This window comes from Exophiala xenobiotica, assembly GCF_000835505.1.
Source record: "Exophiala xenobiotica strain CBS 118157 unplaced genomic scaffold supercont1.5, whole genome shotgun sequence".
Classification (NCBI taxonomy): Eukaryota; Fungi; Ascomycota; class Eurotiomycetes; order Chaetothyriales; family Herpotrichiellaceae; genus Exophiala; species Exophiala xenobiotica.
In genome coordinates this window covers 3,199,999-3,215,456 of record NW_013562490.1, presented here as the reverse complement: position 1 = coordinate 3,215,456, position 15,458 = coordinate 3,199,999, and the positions used below count along the sequence as shown (strand labels likewise).

The 15,458-nt window shown below is 51.9% G+C and overlaps 7 protein-coding genes across 7 annotated transcripts; 6 read left to right on the top strand and 1 right to left on the bottom strand.

Moving 5' to 3' along the window:
* Positions 1–178: 178 nt before the first annotated feature.
* Positions 179–1,245, top strand: PV05_08983 (uncharacterized protein; the record flags this gene model as incomplete). Its single annotated transcript, XM_013458538.1, has 3 exons — positions 179–203; positions 257–633; positions 682–1,245. The coding sequence occupies 3 exons, from the start codon at positions 179–181 to the stop codon at positions 1,243–1,245; spliced, it is 966 nt and encodes a 321-aa protein (XP_013313992.1).
* Positions 1,246–2,074: 829 nt separating this feature from the next.
* PV05_08982 (uncharacterized protein) lies at positions 2,075–4,207 on the top strand. Its single transcript, XM_013458537.1, has 2 exons — positions 2,075–2,831; positions 2,880–4,207. Exons 1-2 carry the CDS (start codon positions 2,363–2,365, stop codon positions 4,085–4,087), a joined length of 1,677 nt encoding a protein of 558 aa, XP_013313991.1. The 5' UTR covers positions 2,075–2,362; the 3' UTR covers positions 4,088–4,207.
* Positions 4,208–4,384: 177 nt separating this feature from the next.
* On the top strand, positions 4,385–7,228 carry PV05_08981 (uncharacterized protein). Its single transcript, XM_013458536.1, has 3 exons — positions 4,385–4,797; positions 4,845–5,117; positions 5,379–7,228. The coding sequence occupies exons 1-3, from the start codon at positions 4,411–4,413 to the stop codon at positions 7,035–7,037; spliced, it is 2,319 nt and encodes a 772-aa protein (XP_013313990.1). The 5' UTR covers positions 4,385–4,410; the 3' UTR covers positions 7,038–7,228.
* Positions 7,229–7,633: 405 nt separating this feature from the next.
* Positions 7,634–9,003, top strand: PV05_08980 (uncharacterized protein). The gene has a single exon (XM_013458535.1). It carries the CDS (start codon positions 7,953–7,955, stop codon positions 8,742–8,744), a length of 792 nt encoding a protein of 263 aa, XP_013313989.1. The 5' UTR covers positions 7,634–7,952; the 3' UTR covers positions 8,745–9,003.
* A 797-nt stretch (positions 9,004–9,800) lies between these two features.
* Positions 9,801–10,815, bottom strand: PV05_08979 (uncharacterized protein; the record flags this gene model as incomplete). Its single annotated transcript, XM_013458534.1, has 1 exon — positions 9,801–10,815. Exon 1 carries the CDS (start codon positions 10,806–10,808, stop codon positions 9,801–9,803), a length of 1,008 nt encoding a protein of 335 aa, XP_013313988.1. The 5' UTR covers positions 10,809–10,815.
* Positions 10,816–11,528: 713 nt separating this feature from the next.
* PV05_08978 (uncharacterized protein) lies at positions 11,529–12,683 on the top strand (the record flags this gene model as incomplete). The annotated part of the gene is made up of 1 exon (XM_013458533.1): positions 11,529–12,683. One exon carries the CDS (start codon positions 11,529–11,531, stop codon positions 12,681–12,683), a length of 1,155 nt encoding a protein of 384 aa, XP_013313987.1.
* A 1,147-nt stretch (positions 12,684–13,830) lies between these two features.
* On the top strand, positions 13,831–15,306 carry PV05_08977 (uncharacterized protein; the record flags this gene model as incomplete). Its single annotated transcript, XM_013458532.1, has 1 exon — positions 13,831–15,306. The coding sequence occupies one exon, from the start codon at positions 13,831–13,833 to the stop codon at positions 15,304–15,306; it is 1,476 nt and encodes a 491-aa protein (XP_013313986.1).
* Positions 15,307–15,458: the final 152 nt, after the last annotated feature.

The window sequence follows — 15,458 nt, the reverse complement described above, 5'->3', positions numbered from 1 at the left end:
GACCCCAGATCGAAGGTGCGCCACACCAGCGACGTCCAACCTGGCCTGCCACTGAATTAATTGACACAATGGCTTGACTCTTTTCGGTAGCAGTCGTGCAGTATTACTCGGATCTCGTTACATTCTTGAGAAGTGTTGGGCCAGTAGTCCTTTCAGCAGTATCAGCCGGGAAGACATCATGGACGGAAATTATGCTTTCGTAGGTACGTGCAATGGCTTTTCTGTCGCTCGCCGGGCCAGCAATGACACATACTAGGTCTCGGTGCCATGGGATTCGCAATGGCAGGCAACATTCGAAAGAAAATGTCTTCAAAGTCGACGCTGTACATCTATGATGTACATCGTCCGTCGTGCGAACGATTCGTCTCTGAGTACAATGGGGCAGGGCCTATTGAGATCAGTCAGTCTGTCAAGGACGCGGCATCCGATTCGAAAGTTGTCATCTCAATTGTACCGACGGCCGACAACGTCCGTCAAGTCTACCTGGATCAGCAAAGTGGCCTGATCGCAGCGCCAGCTGATGCGGACCGTTTGATTCTGGAGTGCAGCACCATAGATTCGGCTTCAACGCGAAAAGTTGGAGAGGCGCTGAGATCATCTGGACATGGTCACTATGTCGATTCCCCCGTCTCGGTGAGTTTGCCCGAGCCATCATTGTCCCTCCGGGCGTTGACTAGATAGGGTGGCGTCCCCGCAGCAGAAGCAGGCACACTTTCGTTCATGATAGGAAGTAAGGGGCCATCAGAAGAAGATACAGCGGAGATTATGGCCGCCCGTATCAACGACGTCTTAGTCATGATGGGTCAGCCAAAGAAATTCTTCTGGTGTGGCAAACTGGGAGCAGGCCTTGCAGCCAAGATCAGCAACAATTATATCTCCTGCACTTTCCTGTTGGTGATAGCGGAGGCTATGGCCATGGGCATCAGGAACGGAATCGAACCGAAATTGCTGCAGGATGTCATTCACAATTCTTCGGGACAAAGTTTCATGGGAGACCACGTCAACCCTGTTCCAGGGGTAGTACCACATGCACCGAGCAGTAACAACTGGAGGTTGGGATTCAAGACTCAGATGATGATCAAAGACATCGGGCTAGGTGTAGATGCGGCGAAGCAGGTTGGCATTCAACCGACTATGGCCGAGGCAGCGATTGAGGTGTGGAAGAAGGCTGCTGAGGATCCAAGGTGTGTCGATCGAGACGGTTCTTCGATATGGCTACACATCAATGATATTCGGGACGAATGAACCTGTGCGTCGCGTATCACTCTCGCAACGATGGTTTCGGGGTCTGGGACAGCAATTGATGATGACTCCTTAGAGTCACCACGTTCAAGCACAAGGCATGCCACGGAGAATTGCAGGCGATACCCAAGAATGAGACCAGAGAAACGGGCCAGCAATAGATCAAATCCAATTCGGTACACAGTATCCGTAGACTCGAGTAGACCGACTGACCGCATGAAAGTGAACTGTTGGTGTGGTCCAGCCATTAGTTAGGCAGGGTACGGAGATGGTTTCCACATATTGAATTTTCTCTGCCATTGAAGTACAGCAGGCGGAGCGTCTGGTCGAATGTTTCAGTTCGCATCCGAGGGCTTAGGCAAAGCACAAATAACATATATCATGCGATCTGGGGCTGTAACATGTCGATCTTGAGACCGTTAGGGCCTGGATTCCGCGTCTATCTGCGCTCGAGACGAAAACAGGAGGTCAGCACGAGGCGAGGAGGAGACTTTCGGCGTCCGTGCTAGGATGACGGCTGCGAGATGACTGCGTACAACTTGCTCCCTAGGTTTGGTACACGGGACACTTATGCGCATGCTGCGGCCTTGAGAAGTTGCCGGTGCCGAAGGACGTGTGTCATGGAGTCAGAGATCACAGAGATGAGTGTTAAGTGTTGAAACCAATAGCAGCCTTGTAGGAGATTATTCAAGATTATTGGCTGTCACGTGGCGCTCTCGCAGTTTTGAGCCAGCTACGCTTTTGGGTTTAGCGGCTCGGCAGCTGCTAATTTTGGTTCAGGCTTCCACTTCCACTTCCACTACGCAGGTTTCTTCATATCAGGACTCAGCCGCATTGATCATACTCCGTATTCGTGACACCACCTGGTGGATGCAATACAGTTACAAACAGTGTGCTGGTGCGCAGGATCCTCGGAGATGCTGGGCACCTGGCAAATGATGAACGGTCAGAAACCAAAACAGCATTAACTGGGGTCGATCGAGGTCACTGTGCCACCATGATTCCTCCACGCTCACTCTGTCCATATTGATTCAAGGCTCAAGGCCTACGAGTATAACAAGGCCCGAAAGGTATCAATCTCCTATTTTGTCCCCAGTCTCTCTTTCTTTTCACCACCACTATGGCTACAGTATATCCTTCTTTCATTCCCTCGCTTTCGAACTCAACTTCTTACGTATCCCATTCGGCTTGGGCTGGAGACAACGTTCTTGTGAAATACAGATGGACCGTCCTTGCATTACTTCTCATCACTCCCGGTTTCATCGGGTTCCTTCAATATCTGTTGTTCAAGGACAAGCCTCCCAAGGGCCTAAAACTTGTGCCTGGCCCTCCCAGCACCATTCCTTACATCGGTCGGGTTGATATCGACGCCAAAGCGCCATGGAACTCGATGCGAAAATGGGCCGACGAGTACGACGGCCTTTTCAGACTGACAACCTGTGGCGAAATGCACATCTGGCTGGGGAAAGGCGAGATCGCTCAGGAGCTCTTTTGCAAACGAGCATCTCGTTATTCCTCCCGTCCAGAAGTCGCGGCTGTCCCTGGCAGTCATAATCAAGCACAATATCTGCCATTGATGGAGTACGGAGGTAAGTCTGCTGATCCACCACTGAGAGATGTAGGCTGACACCGACAAGACCATTGGCGCATGCAAAGGAAATTCGCGCACACCTCATTGAACGTCGCCTACAACACCCAATATTACGGCTATATTCCCTTGGAAGCGAAACGCTTCTTGTACAACCTTGTCAAAGATCCTCTTGATCACTTCTCTCAAACCGATCGCTTTTGCGGACGCATTTCAGCAAGATTGTGCTATGGATCCCCAAATTCGGCAGCAGCCCATTGCAAGAACGCCGCCGAGTTCATTCCTCAGATCTCTCCTTCCGCAAGCGGGCCCCTCACCAATATCTTTCCTTTCCTCGGCGTCCTTCCCGAATGGATCAACACGTCCAAGAAGGCTTGCAGACAAAGAAGAGAACGAGAAGAGCGACTGTGGAAAGGTCTGATGGCAGAAGTGCGCAACGAGATCGAGGCCGGCAAAGCTGAGGTTTCGTTCGCACGGTCGTACTTCGAGCGAAGAGAAGCAGCTGGTGGAGGTGATGGCAGAGACTTTGGCTTCGATGAACATGAAGCTGCCTATGCAGTTGGCATGCTGTGCACCGTCGCCATCTTCACCATTGGGGGACCACTGTACTGCTTCTTCCTGACGATGGTCCTTCATCCGGAATGGCAAGAGAAAGCCCGTGCCGAGATCGATGCGGTGGTCGGCAGTGACCGAATTGTCGAACTACGCGACTCTCCCAACCTGCCTATCCTACGAGCATGCATCAAGGAAACTATACGCTGGGGCCCACCTGTTCCACTGGGTGTTCCGCGACTGGTGACCGAGGATGATGACTACGAAGGCTACTTTATTCCGAAAGGAGCTGTTGTGCATGCCGTTGACATATCGATGGCCCGCAACCCGGCCGAATATCCGGATCCCGAGGTTTACAATCCTGGCCGCTGGCTTGAGCCGGAGTATCCAACTTACCAGGAACCTCTTACGGTCTACCCTCGTTTACTCGGTTTTCACGGATTTGGTCGTGGTCGGCGGATGTGTCCTGGAATCGAGCTCACCGAGGCGGAGTTGTTGGTTGCTTGTGGCTCTCTTCTATGGGCATTCACGATGAAGCCTAACACTGGCATGGACGGGCAGCCACAGTGGCCTGATCCTAAGGCCCGGACGAGTAATGTCATTGGAGGTCCGTTGCCCTTCAAATTCGACTTGAAGGTTAGGAATGAGCAAAGGAGGGCTAAGATTGAGGCGCTGTATGAGCTTGACAGGCACTTGTTGGAGTAGAGGTGTTTGGAATAGTCTGACGCATGCAGTACGGCGTCTGTACAGCGTCTTTTACTGCTATCTGTATCGGCAGAGCACTAATCAAATTATCGGAAGAGCATTACTCAGTACTCAGCAAGTTACTCCGTACGTACCTTGGTAATTGAAACACCGTCGTGATTATGTACGCTAGGGTCTGTCGTTGCCGTGGGAACAGAGCCCGGTCCAAAACGGGAACAATGCGTACAGCAAGTGCCAAGACATAGTCACCAACTGCGGAGGATTGAATGGGCTGGCCACCGCAACACGACCGTGACCGCGTTCTTGACCTACGAAGACCTCAGATGTTCGCATCCCAAGCACTTTGCAACATGGAAAGCTCAAACAAGATGCCGTCACAGACTTCGCTCTTCCAAGTCTACTTGCGCTTGCGACCACCTATTCAACCTCAGCAGCCGAAGCAGAAATGTGAACCATGGCTCATTGTCGAACCTGCAGTTCGCCAGTCCGAAGACGCAGACAATTCTTTCCCTACGCACATCACCCTTCAGCCTCCAAATGACTCGAGGAAGCGTGCCATAGAGAGGTTCGGTTTCACCAAGATCTTTGAAGAAGAGGCGTCGCAACTTGCTGTGTTTGAGGAGACAGGAGCGGCAGAAACAATCAGAAGCATGTTACAGTCTGGAAGAGACGGCCTTATTGCCACACTCGGAGTCACTGGGAGTGGGAAGGTGATACACATTGCGATGCTACAGTGATCATGGCTGATTTGTGGCAGAGCCATACCATTCTCGGATCGAAGTCTCAGCGAGGCCTGACGCAGATGACGCTCGACGTGCTCTTCAGATCAATTGGCGCGAACATTCGACGACCACATCACCCAGACCTTCCCACAGACACGATGCTGCTATCGTCTCTTCAGGCCTCGGACGTTTCCGAAGCGCAGATTCTGTCAGCAACAACCTTTTTAGAGTCGATTTATGGCGATAGCGACAGAGGAAGGCTATCAAGAGCCCAGACACCCATGTCAAGAGCACAAACACCCATGATGGTAGGCGATCACAAATCCGAGCTTCCCGGCTCTTTTCCCATTTCACCATTGCATGCTACATCCACATCAACCCGACCATCCGTGGTGCATTTTGTCCCAGACCACTTTACGCCAAATCAAACTAGCATTCGGATGTGCCCCGATGTCCCAGAGTCCGGTTCTTCACCCGAGAAGGAACCATGGCAGCCCCCTTCTAAGCTCCCATTCATGACCCGTTTGAAAAACTTGCGAAGCTCCCCTGCTAAAGTTCAAATTGTGAAGGACTCCCACACTGTTCGAAGACCACTCTTACCCCGACCGAGTACATTCCCACAACTACCAGACGTCTCGTCATATTCGATTGAAATTGAGCCTCAAGCAGAGTATGTGGTTCTTGTTTCAATGTATGAGGTGTACAACGATCGTATTTTCGACCTCCTTTCCTCCCTCACATCCTCCACTGCTCCAGCGATGTCCACAAGACAAGGAGCAGCTTTACAGAAGGGTCTTCTCCGACGGCCATTGTTGTTCAAGAACACGGAGACGTCACCGGACCGAAAGGTGGTGGCAGGACTTCGCAAAATCATATGTGGCAGCTATGACGAAGCAATGTTAGTACTCGAGACAGGTCTCACCGAAAGAAGAGTTGCAGGAACAGGCAGCAACAGTGTCAGCTCGAGAAGTCATGGCTTCTTCTGCATTGAGGTCAAGAAGAAGACTCAGATGCAAGGACATGCTGCCTATGTGATGCCGGCATGGACTGGCGGCGCCATGTCCATCGTTGACCTTGCGGGATCTGAACGTGCCAGGAATGCCAAAACCACCGGATCGACCCTTGCCGAAGCTGGAAAGATCAACGAAAGTTTGATGTACCTGGGTCAGTGCTTGCAAGTTCAGAGCGACTGTCAGCAAGAGGGCAGCAAACCAATTGTGCCGTTTAGACAATGCAAGCTGACCGAGCTGCTGTTCTCAAATTCGTTCCCCTCATCAAGCCATCCTAGCACCTATCGTCCACCACAAAAGGCGGTCATGATAGTGACAGCCGATCCTTCAGGAGACTTCAATGCAACCAGTCAGATCTTGAGATATTCCGCCTTGGCTCGCGAAGTGACGGTCCCAAGAGTACCGAGTGTGACGAGCGCGATCCTCGGCGCTCCCGGCCACGGGAAGGGAACTCACAGTGGTCGGACTACGCCGCACGAGATTCACAATAGTTACTTCAGTGCTCAAGAATTGGAGCAGGCAACAAACGAAGCCACCAGACTTGCAGAGGAGTGCGATGCATTGGCGATCAGAGTGGCCGAGGAAGAGATCAAAAGAACCGAGGCAGAACTGAAGCTACAGGCAGCAGAGGAGAAACTGGTGGCTATGGAACAGGAAGTGCGAGAGGAATGCTGGACAGAAATGGAGCAGCACTTGGAAGACGAGAAAGAGAGATGGAGACAGGCTTGGGAGAAGGAGAAGGTCCAAACTGAGACGTTCGTGGATGGCAAGCTGGAGATTCTGGAAAAGACCACAAAGATCACCATCCACGAAGACGTCTCAAATGGGAGAGTCGAGGAACTCGAAAGAGAAAACGACTCGCTTCGAGCCAAACTTCGAGCATTGGAGCAAGAAATGCAGACGAGAAGTCCGACGAAGAAGTCTCGTGCAATAGCGACATCACCTGTCAGAGGATTGATTTTGCAAGAGACGTCGAACAGCAATATTGCGACGAATCCGTTCTTGGCTTCGTTGAGAGCTCGGGACAGCGAGGCGACGATCAAGCCGAAATCCAGCGAGGACGATTTGCGAGTGTCTGAGATATCGCCCAAGAAACTGTCATTGAGGAGTTCGAGTGTTACGCGTGCAACGGCGGAAGCGCAGCCACCTGCCACAGTGAAGAAACAGCGCAAATTGACGACGAGAAAATGGGATTTGGGCGACCCTGAGGGTTTTTGAGCGAGTCGCTTTGCTCTCGGGTCGTGTGTGAATGTCTGTCTGATGCAAATATCAACTGAAATGCATAGCGTTGGATGAAGATGTTTGGGTGTTGGGTGTCTTGGTGTTGGGTGTCTTGGTAGACTCTGCGATTGTGACGGGGTTTTGTAGTGGATCTCATAGGATGTCAATGATCCAATCTTTCGACCTGGTGCAGATCTCGCTTAAGACTTGTCGTCGTGAAGCTCTCGTCTGCAAACCTTCGCATAGAAGAGCGCAAGGAATATGGGGACCTGAGCAATACTTTCTTGACAGAGCCTCATCGTGCCGGTTGAATCACGGATCTTGATGACGTGGATCAAGCATGATGAGATGGACCGTGAAACCAACCACCGGGATTTATGGACTTCGGGTCGGGAAGTTGCGTGGTGGAACTGGACTACTGTACAGTACCTGGTAGGTAGCGAATAGGTGTGAGAGTATGCTACTCTAGGTGCTACTCTAGGTGCTACTCCGTACTGAGTAAAAGAAAAGTGGCATGCATCTGACGTGGCTGGGGATTCGGCTGCAGATGATCCATCACCTCACACACCTCAATCCTCTCCTCCCACCTTCCTGCGCTTCTATCTTTCTCTCTCTCTCTCTCTCACACACACATTTCCTGCGTCGCAAGAGTCGTCGGCCAAGATAGTCTTCGTATTCTTGTGAATCATCATTTCGAGTCTTTCGTTTTCCAAATCTTACAAGCTCTATACCTTTTGCCCTCGGCATATCCCTTGCCTGCGATTCTCCATTTATCGACGCACCTACCTCTTCAAAAGTACAAAAGCACAGATCAAAAAGAAAGAGACGCAAGAGTTGCATATTCCACGTATAAAGACCAAGAGAGAAGAGCACGGGCTTGTCTGGAATACTGCCCAAAGTACGGTGCTCGCCATGGCACCGACCATCGCTGCCCGCATCGCCTCGAGCGAGCACCTCAAGACGGTCATTTCTCGCACGACATCCTCCGTCTTCAGATCACTCTCCGTTCGAGACTCGTCTTCGTCACCCACACCACTAGCTTCTGTGTTCGCTCTGATCATCCGCGGCTCCATAAGCCTATCCACCCGCGGCCTTTCGGGCTTTCCCAATGCAGCAGCAGCAGCAGCAGCAGCAGCAGCAGATCGTACAACACCTCGATCGCAGCTTGTCGAACCTATATTCCTACACCCGCGCGGCGATACCCTCGCCAAGCGACAACAGAATGTCATCCTCGCCATCCCCACAACCTACGCGGGCTTGAACTCGGGCCCTGCTCCCGGCGCGCTTGTGGGTATCGTCCTGGGCTCGATCGCCGGCTTCATTCTCATTCTCTACATCATTCTCAGCGCCTTCCGCTTCGGCGCCTTTGGCAACAGGCAGACCGTGGTCGAAGAGGAAGTCGTTCGGCACCATCATCATCAGACCAGACGGAGTCGTAGCCGATCTCGGGCCATGACGGAGGCGAGTCACCATTCGCCGAGACGCGAGCGGGTGACCAGGCAGCGCGAAGAAACGGTCGTGGTGGAAGAGCACGTCGAGCCGAGTCTCAGCGCCGAGGATGATATCGTCGAAGTCATTGAGGAGCATAGCCCGGAGAGGAGGCCCCCAAAACGAGAGTCCACGAGGCGGAGTGGTTATAGGACGGTCGATCCGGCAGAATTGGGAGGCGGGAATAGACCGATTAGGAAGGTCAGTAGGCGGTGAAAGGATTATCAAGGCCTCGATGGTCTGGTAGGAGAGTCCAAGGGTTAGGTTTTGTGGAGGAGGATATATGTGTTCTGTGTCTGTTTTTCTTTTGAGCGAAGGAGTTGGGGAGAATCTTGACATTACCAAATATGTGCTTCATCTAGTGATGTGAGGAGATATGTATCACCGTCGTCCAGTGTGAATGGTACAAGGAAATACTGCGTATTGCAAGAATGAATACTAGTATCTATCTACAATCTATCTATCTGCAACCTAAGTCCCGGCTTGAGAATTTGTTTCCTTTGCTTTTTTTCTTTTTGGACTGTAGCTCCTCGTGGCGAGCGTGTCTCGAGTGGTATCAGTGATAAGGCGGCTATGTACTCCGTACGGTGTATGGAGTACGGAGTCAAGATGTCCAACCCTGATACCTGATATTTACAGGTATCAATTGCTCGAGGGAAATCGGGGAAGGGTCTACTCCGTACTGGTACATGATTTATGTGGGCTCCTGAATTCCTCATTTCCGTGTGATCGTGGCGTAAGGGAGTCCGTTACTTTGCGAATGGAGGCCTCCTGTGACGGGAGGGCAGGTCAGGGATAGGGTAGGGCAGGGCAAGTCTTTCGCCTGGTGCCTGGAGCAGCAGCAGCAGCAGCAGTGTTCGAGACCGGATGCATAGCGTCCTACTTTCCCCCGTCCCTCAGGTCTGGCAGTTCTAGTCTTCCAGTGTTGTCACGGGTAATCCGTATGCGCATCCGTATTCGCATCCGCTGTAGTATCTCTGTTTGGAGACACCAGGCTGAAGTAGGGAGCAAGGTAAGGTATCCAATTGAAACCTCCAGCTCAGTTAGTCCGGCGTTTCCTTTTGGGGGCTTGACCGTGTGTGGTGCCATATTGTGAGTGGGAGGCTGGGAATAGGAACGATCAGTTCTGGTCGGGAGTTAGTCTGCAGGTGGTGAACGGGCCTTAGTACGCGAAGCACACATATTACACATCCGCCAGAAAAGGAGTGACAACCTACCTTACTGCGAGGCTTATCCTTGCGACCGGATTGTCAGCCTTGCACCCCGTGTCCCCTATTCAAACGTCTTAGTAGCCTTGACTCCCAACAGCGCCTCGGCATTCTTGTGCGCAATCATCTCCAGCTCCTCCTCCGTAACAAGGCCACTCTTCTGCAAGTCGCTCATGAACTCCAAACCATCCTCGTTCCTGGCGAATGGATAGTCGACGCTATACAAAATATGACCGACTTTCGTGTTCCGCAGTATCGTCGCCATCGGATCGACGCTCCAGTTCCCACTGGTGGTGATCCAGATGTTCGTGTCCCACACCTCCTTGAAGGGCCGTTGATGCTTGGCCCAGCGCGGCGAGAGCTGCACGATCCTGGCCAACATGAACGGGAGCATCTCGCCCATGTGACCGATGATGATTTTGAGGGTGGGTAGTTTGTCGAACAGCCCGCTCGCGACAAGGCGCAGGACGTGCGTTGCGACGTCCGAGTGCCAGCCAAAGCCACTGGCGGAGATGGATTTGGATGCGGAGGTGGGGAAGTTGCCGGTATAGCAGGTCGAGAGTTGGGTTTCCGTGGGCCATGTCGGGTGCAAGTAGATCGGGACGTCGAGTTGAGCGGCGGCGGACCATAGCGGGAAGTAGTCGTCGCCGTCGAAGTAGGTGCCCTGGGCCGTGTGGTTGTCAATCAGGGCGCCGACGAAGCGTAGCTCCTTGATGCAGCGGGTTAGTTCGGACGCGCAGGCCGAAGGGTCGGAGACGGGAAGGACGGCGAAGCCCGCGAATCGTTTGGGCTGCTGGGTCTGGTGTTGTTGGTGTTGGATGGCGGAGTGGAGTTGGTCGTTTGCTTTGCGGCATTCCTGGGGTGTGAGGGAGCCTGGTGCGTGTGATATGATCTGGAAAGAGACCTGGCCGGCGTCCATGGATGAGAGCCGGAGTGTTGATAGGTCGCTGAGCTTTTGGGATAGGCTGGGAATGTGTTTGAATTGTTCAGAGTATTGGGATTGCATGGTGGCCGAGGAGGAGGCGGCGGTGGAGAAGAAGTGTTCCTCGAGAGTGATCAAGGGTGGGAGCATGATGGTGGATTAGGGCGATGCTTGTAGACTGTTGAGAGATACTAAGGTGGTAGAGAAGCGACGGTGCTCGACGGTGGATGGGAGAGTTAAGATGCGAGACAGCACCTTCGATAGCTAGAGGAGAGATGCAAAGGGCACGTAGAGTGTCGATGAAGTGTCGCTTACCAATGATCAGGACTGAACATGAATATGAAGCAGGTCTATATATTGCAGTTCAAGGCGGGAGAAGTCGATATTGCAGCAACACCAATGGATGATGCTGTAGCTGATGCAGTATCACTCCGGACATTCAGAAGCCGATGACCGGAGGCGGGGCACGAAAGGACCATCACGTACCATATTACTGTCTTGGGTAGCTGACTCTCTTTGATTGTGATCTGGATCTGACCTTCAGAATCTTACAGTTCTTTCGTATATACTCTGTAAACATGCCATCCCGGAGTTGCTGATCCTGAAGATTGAGAATGACCGCCGGGGCACGTGGTGACCGGGTGGCTGGAAAGAAGTCGAGAGGCTGGTCACGTTGGTTTACACAGTACTCCGTACGGAGTAGAAATGTTGAGGTCATCGCCCGTGCCTCTCGATCTTCCTGTCTGCAACCTGGCGGAGATATCGGATTTGATTTGCATACTAACTAGCAGCTCGGCGAGCGCGATGCCTGGCCATTCCACTTTCTCTTCACTAACAAGGTACTAACGTAGTCAATATCCTTCAGAGACCATGGTGAGCGTAAAAGCATTGCCTTCCTTGTTACCCGACGAGCCCAAGACTCACCATGTCGGCAACCCCCCAAAAAGCTTTCAGAATCCCTGGCCTTCACATAATCCCACCCACGGCGGTCCAATTAGTGCGCTCAAATGTCGATTCGCCAGAGACCGACCTGAATTTGTGCCTGTACCGGCTGATCGATCAGGACTTGTGCCAGTCCAAAAGGTCGATTTCTCAAACTCGGACCCTGGCTTCAAAGTGACGTGGATTGGCCATGCAAGCTTCTTATTACAGACCAGCAGACGAGAAGGCGCAACCAGAGGAATCAACATCCTCTGCGATCCTGTCTTCTCCGAAAGAACCTCCCCGTTCACCTGGCTTGGGCCGAAGAGGTACACGCCAACCCCGTGCACCCTGAAGGATCTTCTGGACGCCGTCGATATTGATGTCGTGCTGATCAGCCACAACCATTATGACCACGCCGACGAGGAGACGTTGAAGGCTATCTATGCCAAGCGGAAATCCAATGTGCACTTCCTAGCTGGCCTGCACAACGCGCGCTGGCTTAGTGCTTTTGGCGTCGACCGCTCGCATATCACAGAGCTCGACTGGTGGGACGGAGTTGAGATTCAGGTAGAGAACGCTGGAATTGTCCGTATCACCTGCACCCCGACCCAACACTTTTCGTCTCGATGGATCAATGACCGAGATCATGATTTGTGGTGCTCATACGCCATCCACGACCTCAACGAGACAGGCAAGAAATTGTACTTTGCCGGCGACACGGCTTATCGAAGAATACCTGCCAAGAACATGTCTCGAGAAGAGGAGGATGCGCAACCTGTCTGCCCAACATTCAAACAGGTCGGTGATTTGCTTGGCCCGTTCGATCTGGCGTTGTTACCGATCGGCTTGTGTGAGCCACGAGAGTGGATGTCGAATGTTCACGCAAACTCTTGGGATTCAATCCGCATCCATCAAGACGTTCGAAGCAAGAAGTCCATCGGTATGCATTGGGGCACCGTGCGCGGAGGTCTGTCTCAACAATATGAAGACGTGAGGACGCCGCCGAAGAACTGGAGGAGAGCGGCTGAGGAGGCTGGCTTGAAATGGAGTGAAGAAATTGGATTGATGGATGTTGGAGAGACTTTGATCATAGGCCGATGATACGAGTATCTCTTATGACAATATCAATCCCCCGCTCCAACCCTGGTCGGCGCACTGGACCTCTTTGACCATTTTCCGTATGTTGCCATGGCACAATCCCCAGTGACGAGCCTCCTGGGAGTTACCGTGCCTGGCCTGTAAACTTACTTCCTACTGATCCCTCCTGCTCATTTTCAGCCAGGGCTGTTCCGAATCTGACTCTGGGGGTTGCCAGTCGTGACCTGACGCCCATTCACGAATATTCAACAGCAATCCCACAACAACGATGCCGTAATAACGAGGTCGTAGCGACGATGTATGACACAGCGTAAGTGGACAATAGTACCTTACTCATAATGTGAAATCCTAACAAGCTGAGGTAGTCCAGTCCTTAATACTCTCTCAGGATCGCAAGATGATAGCGAGGGGGAACTGAGATGATCTCGAGTACTACGTTACTTCAGAATATATGGGCTATACCATATAAAGCAAGGTAGACTCGGTTAGGGAGAGACCTTATCGGACACAAGATAAGCGAAAGAGCCGAGTCTCTAGCACACCGTGGGAGTCGGGATCGAGATTGTCAGATTCGACAACCCTGGAGTCGCATTGCAAGCCCTGCATTCAGCCGATTGCTGCACGATTCTCCATGACGACTGTGATGGGATTCTAAAGCCCGAGGGCATGCATAAGAGGGGATGTCTCATGTCTTCGCCCCACCAGCCACTCATGTCTTGTCGAAGATGTCAACCCCTGGTCACCGTCGGTCAGGCTGAGGCTGAGAGAGAGGCTGAGAAAGGGGCTCAGGTTCAGCCCGATGTCTTCCCACATTCTGGTTAACGTACAGAAAACAGTGAGGTACCCTCCATCTCAACCAGACCAGTGGCAGAGCGTTGGGGGTCGTGTAACGTTGAAGAATACTATGTATAGTATAGAGCAGTTGGTGTTGAGTTATGTTTTCGAGCATGTGAAGAATGGGCATTCGTTAATGATTCATAATGTATATAGGTAGGACCTTCGCTGAAGTCCCTCCCTCACAACGGAGATTGTTTTCCATCTCTCATACTGTGAGCAATAACAAGAGTCCCTTGGGCCACAGTCAAGCAAACGACTCTTATCGAAGTGTTTCCCGACCCTGCCGTATATCATTCCAATACTCAGTAGCAACATGCGTGTGCTCAATACTACGACTTTTGAGCTCGAAGAAATACCTACAGCTCCGACCAAGGCGGAACGATTGCAGGCGCTCCAGGCCAAGGCGGAACCTAAGAAAGCCCCAGAGTACGCGATTTTGTCTCACAGGTGGATTACATCGAAACCAAAATCAGACTCGGACTTGGATTCAGGAGCCAAAGAAGAGGCAGCTACGGGAACGAAACAACAAGCGAAATCAGAATCAGAATCAGAAGTGACCTTTGACGTGCTGTCTAAATGGCTGGAATCTGCTCATCTCAGACGGTCGATCAGAAAGATCAAGAAGGCATGTCATATCACAGGCGTCAAAAATATCAACGACCCGTTTGCGGGACATGAACATGATAAGCGGTTCGGACGGTCGACTGAGAAAATCAAAACTGCATGTCGTATTGCACGCACCGCAAACATCAAGTGGCTCTGGATCGACACCTGCTGCATCGATAAGAGCAGCGATGCGGAGATGGCAGAGTCGCTACGCTCCATGTACAGATGGTATCGAAATGCCAAAATTTGCTATGCCTATCTCTACGACGTTGACAGTACTGGTACCGTTGGTGTCTTTGATCTTTTCCAAGCATCAAAGACACTCAGGAATGGGGAAGATCAACAGAGTCGCAGCTCTAATTCGGTTTGGTTCGAGCGCGGCTGGACTTTACAGGAGCTTTTGGCGCCCAAGGAGGTTTGCTTTTACGACTTCAAATGGCGAGTAATCGGAACTAAGACAGAACTTGCAAAGGACATCGCTGCAGTTACCGGAATCGACGCAAAGTATCTCGGCCACGATCGAGCCTTCAGGAAAGCATGCATTGCCACCAAGATGAGCTGGCTAGCCAACAGGACTACAACACGGAGCGAGGATATTGCTTACAGCACCCTCGGCATTTTCAGCATCAGCGACTTCACTCCGCTGTACGGAGAGGGCATGAGTGCCTTTTTGCGGCTTCAGAAGGCCCTTGTTCCAAGGCAGGATGAGTCTTTATACGCATGGGAGATGCCCGACTCAAAAAATCGTCTATGTTCTGGCTGGGCGACCCATGAATGGGGTCTTCTAGCACCCTGGCCGGCCTGCTTCAGAGGCTCGGCCCACATCAATGTCGATGGGGAAAAGAGTGAACGATATTTGGGGGGGTTCAATATCTTGGGCCCAGGTGTAAATGTTCATGTCGGGCGTAGTGAACTGGGGGGCGAGTTGATCAACCGGAAGACGGCCAGGACTCTGACACTCAATTGCTGGACGAGCGACAAGAAAGCTGTACGGATCCCCATCAAGAGGGCATCGAAAAATTCCCAGCTTTGGAGGCGACAGGAGTGTCACAAGTTGGATACTAGTGGCTCGAGTGATGTTCCTAAAACGAACCTCAAGTCGATTGCAACTGGTACTATGACCGTTCCAGTTCTCGTTGTACAGCCAAGTGTTGCTGATGATTCGGATGATGACAGGTGCTGACATACTATGTATGGGTCGTCTAGGGTGTAAAGTACATATGAGTCGTTTCTATAGACTGAATCCAATAGATCTTGTCTCGAAGAACCATAAGAGTGGAACTCTACATGTCCTCGCCTGATCAGCCACTTATGCCTCGTCGAAGAAGTCCACCT

What these genes read in the sequence shown, in the direction of transcription:
- PV05_08982 (XM_013458537.1), top strand. Translation starts at nt 2,363, where the DNA reads ATGGCTACAGTATATCCTTCTTTCATTCCCTCGCTTTCGAACTCAACT. An exon ending in GCCATTGATGGAGTACGGAG is followed by an intron (nt 2,832 to 2,879) that starts GTAAGTCTGCTG and finishes GACACCGACAAG; the next exon opens with ACCATTGGCGCATGCAAAGG.
- PV05_08981 (XM_013458536.1), top strand. Translation starts at nt 4,411, where the DNA reads ATGTTCGCATCCCAAGCACTTTGCAACATGGAAAGCTCAAACAAGATG. An exon ending in GAGTCACTGGGAGTGGGAAG is followed by an intron (nt 4,798 to 4,844) that starts GTGATACACATT and finishes GATTTGTGGCAG; the next exon opens with AGCCATACCATTCTCGGATC. An exon ending in GAGCACAAACACCCATGATG is followed by an intron (nt 5,118 to 5,378) that starts GTAGGCGATCAC and finishes CAAATTGTGAAG; the next exon opens with GACTCCCACACTGTTCGAAG.
- PV05_08980 (XM_013458535.1), top strand. Translation starts at nt 7,953, where the DNA reads ATGGCACCGACCATCGCTGCCCGCATCGCCTCGAGCGAGCACCTCAAG.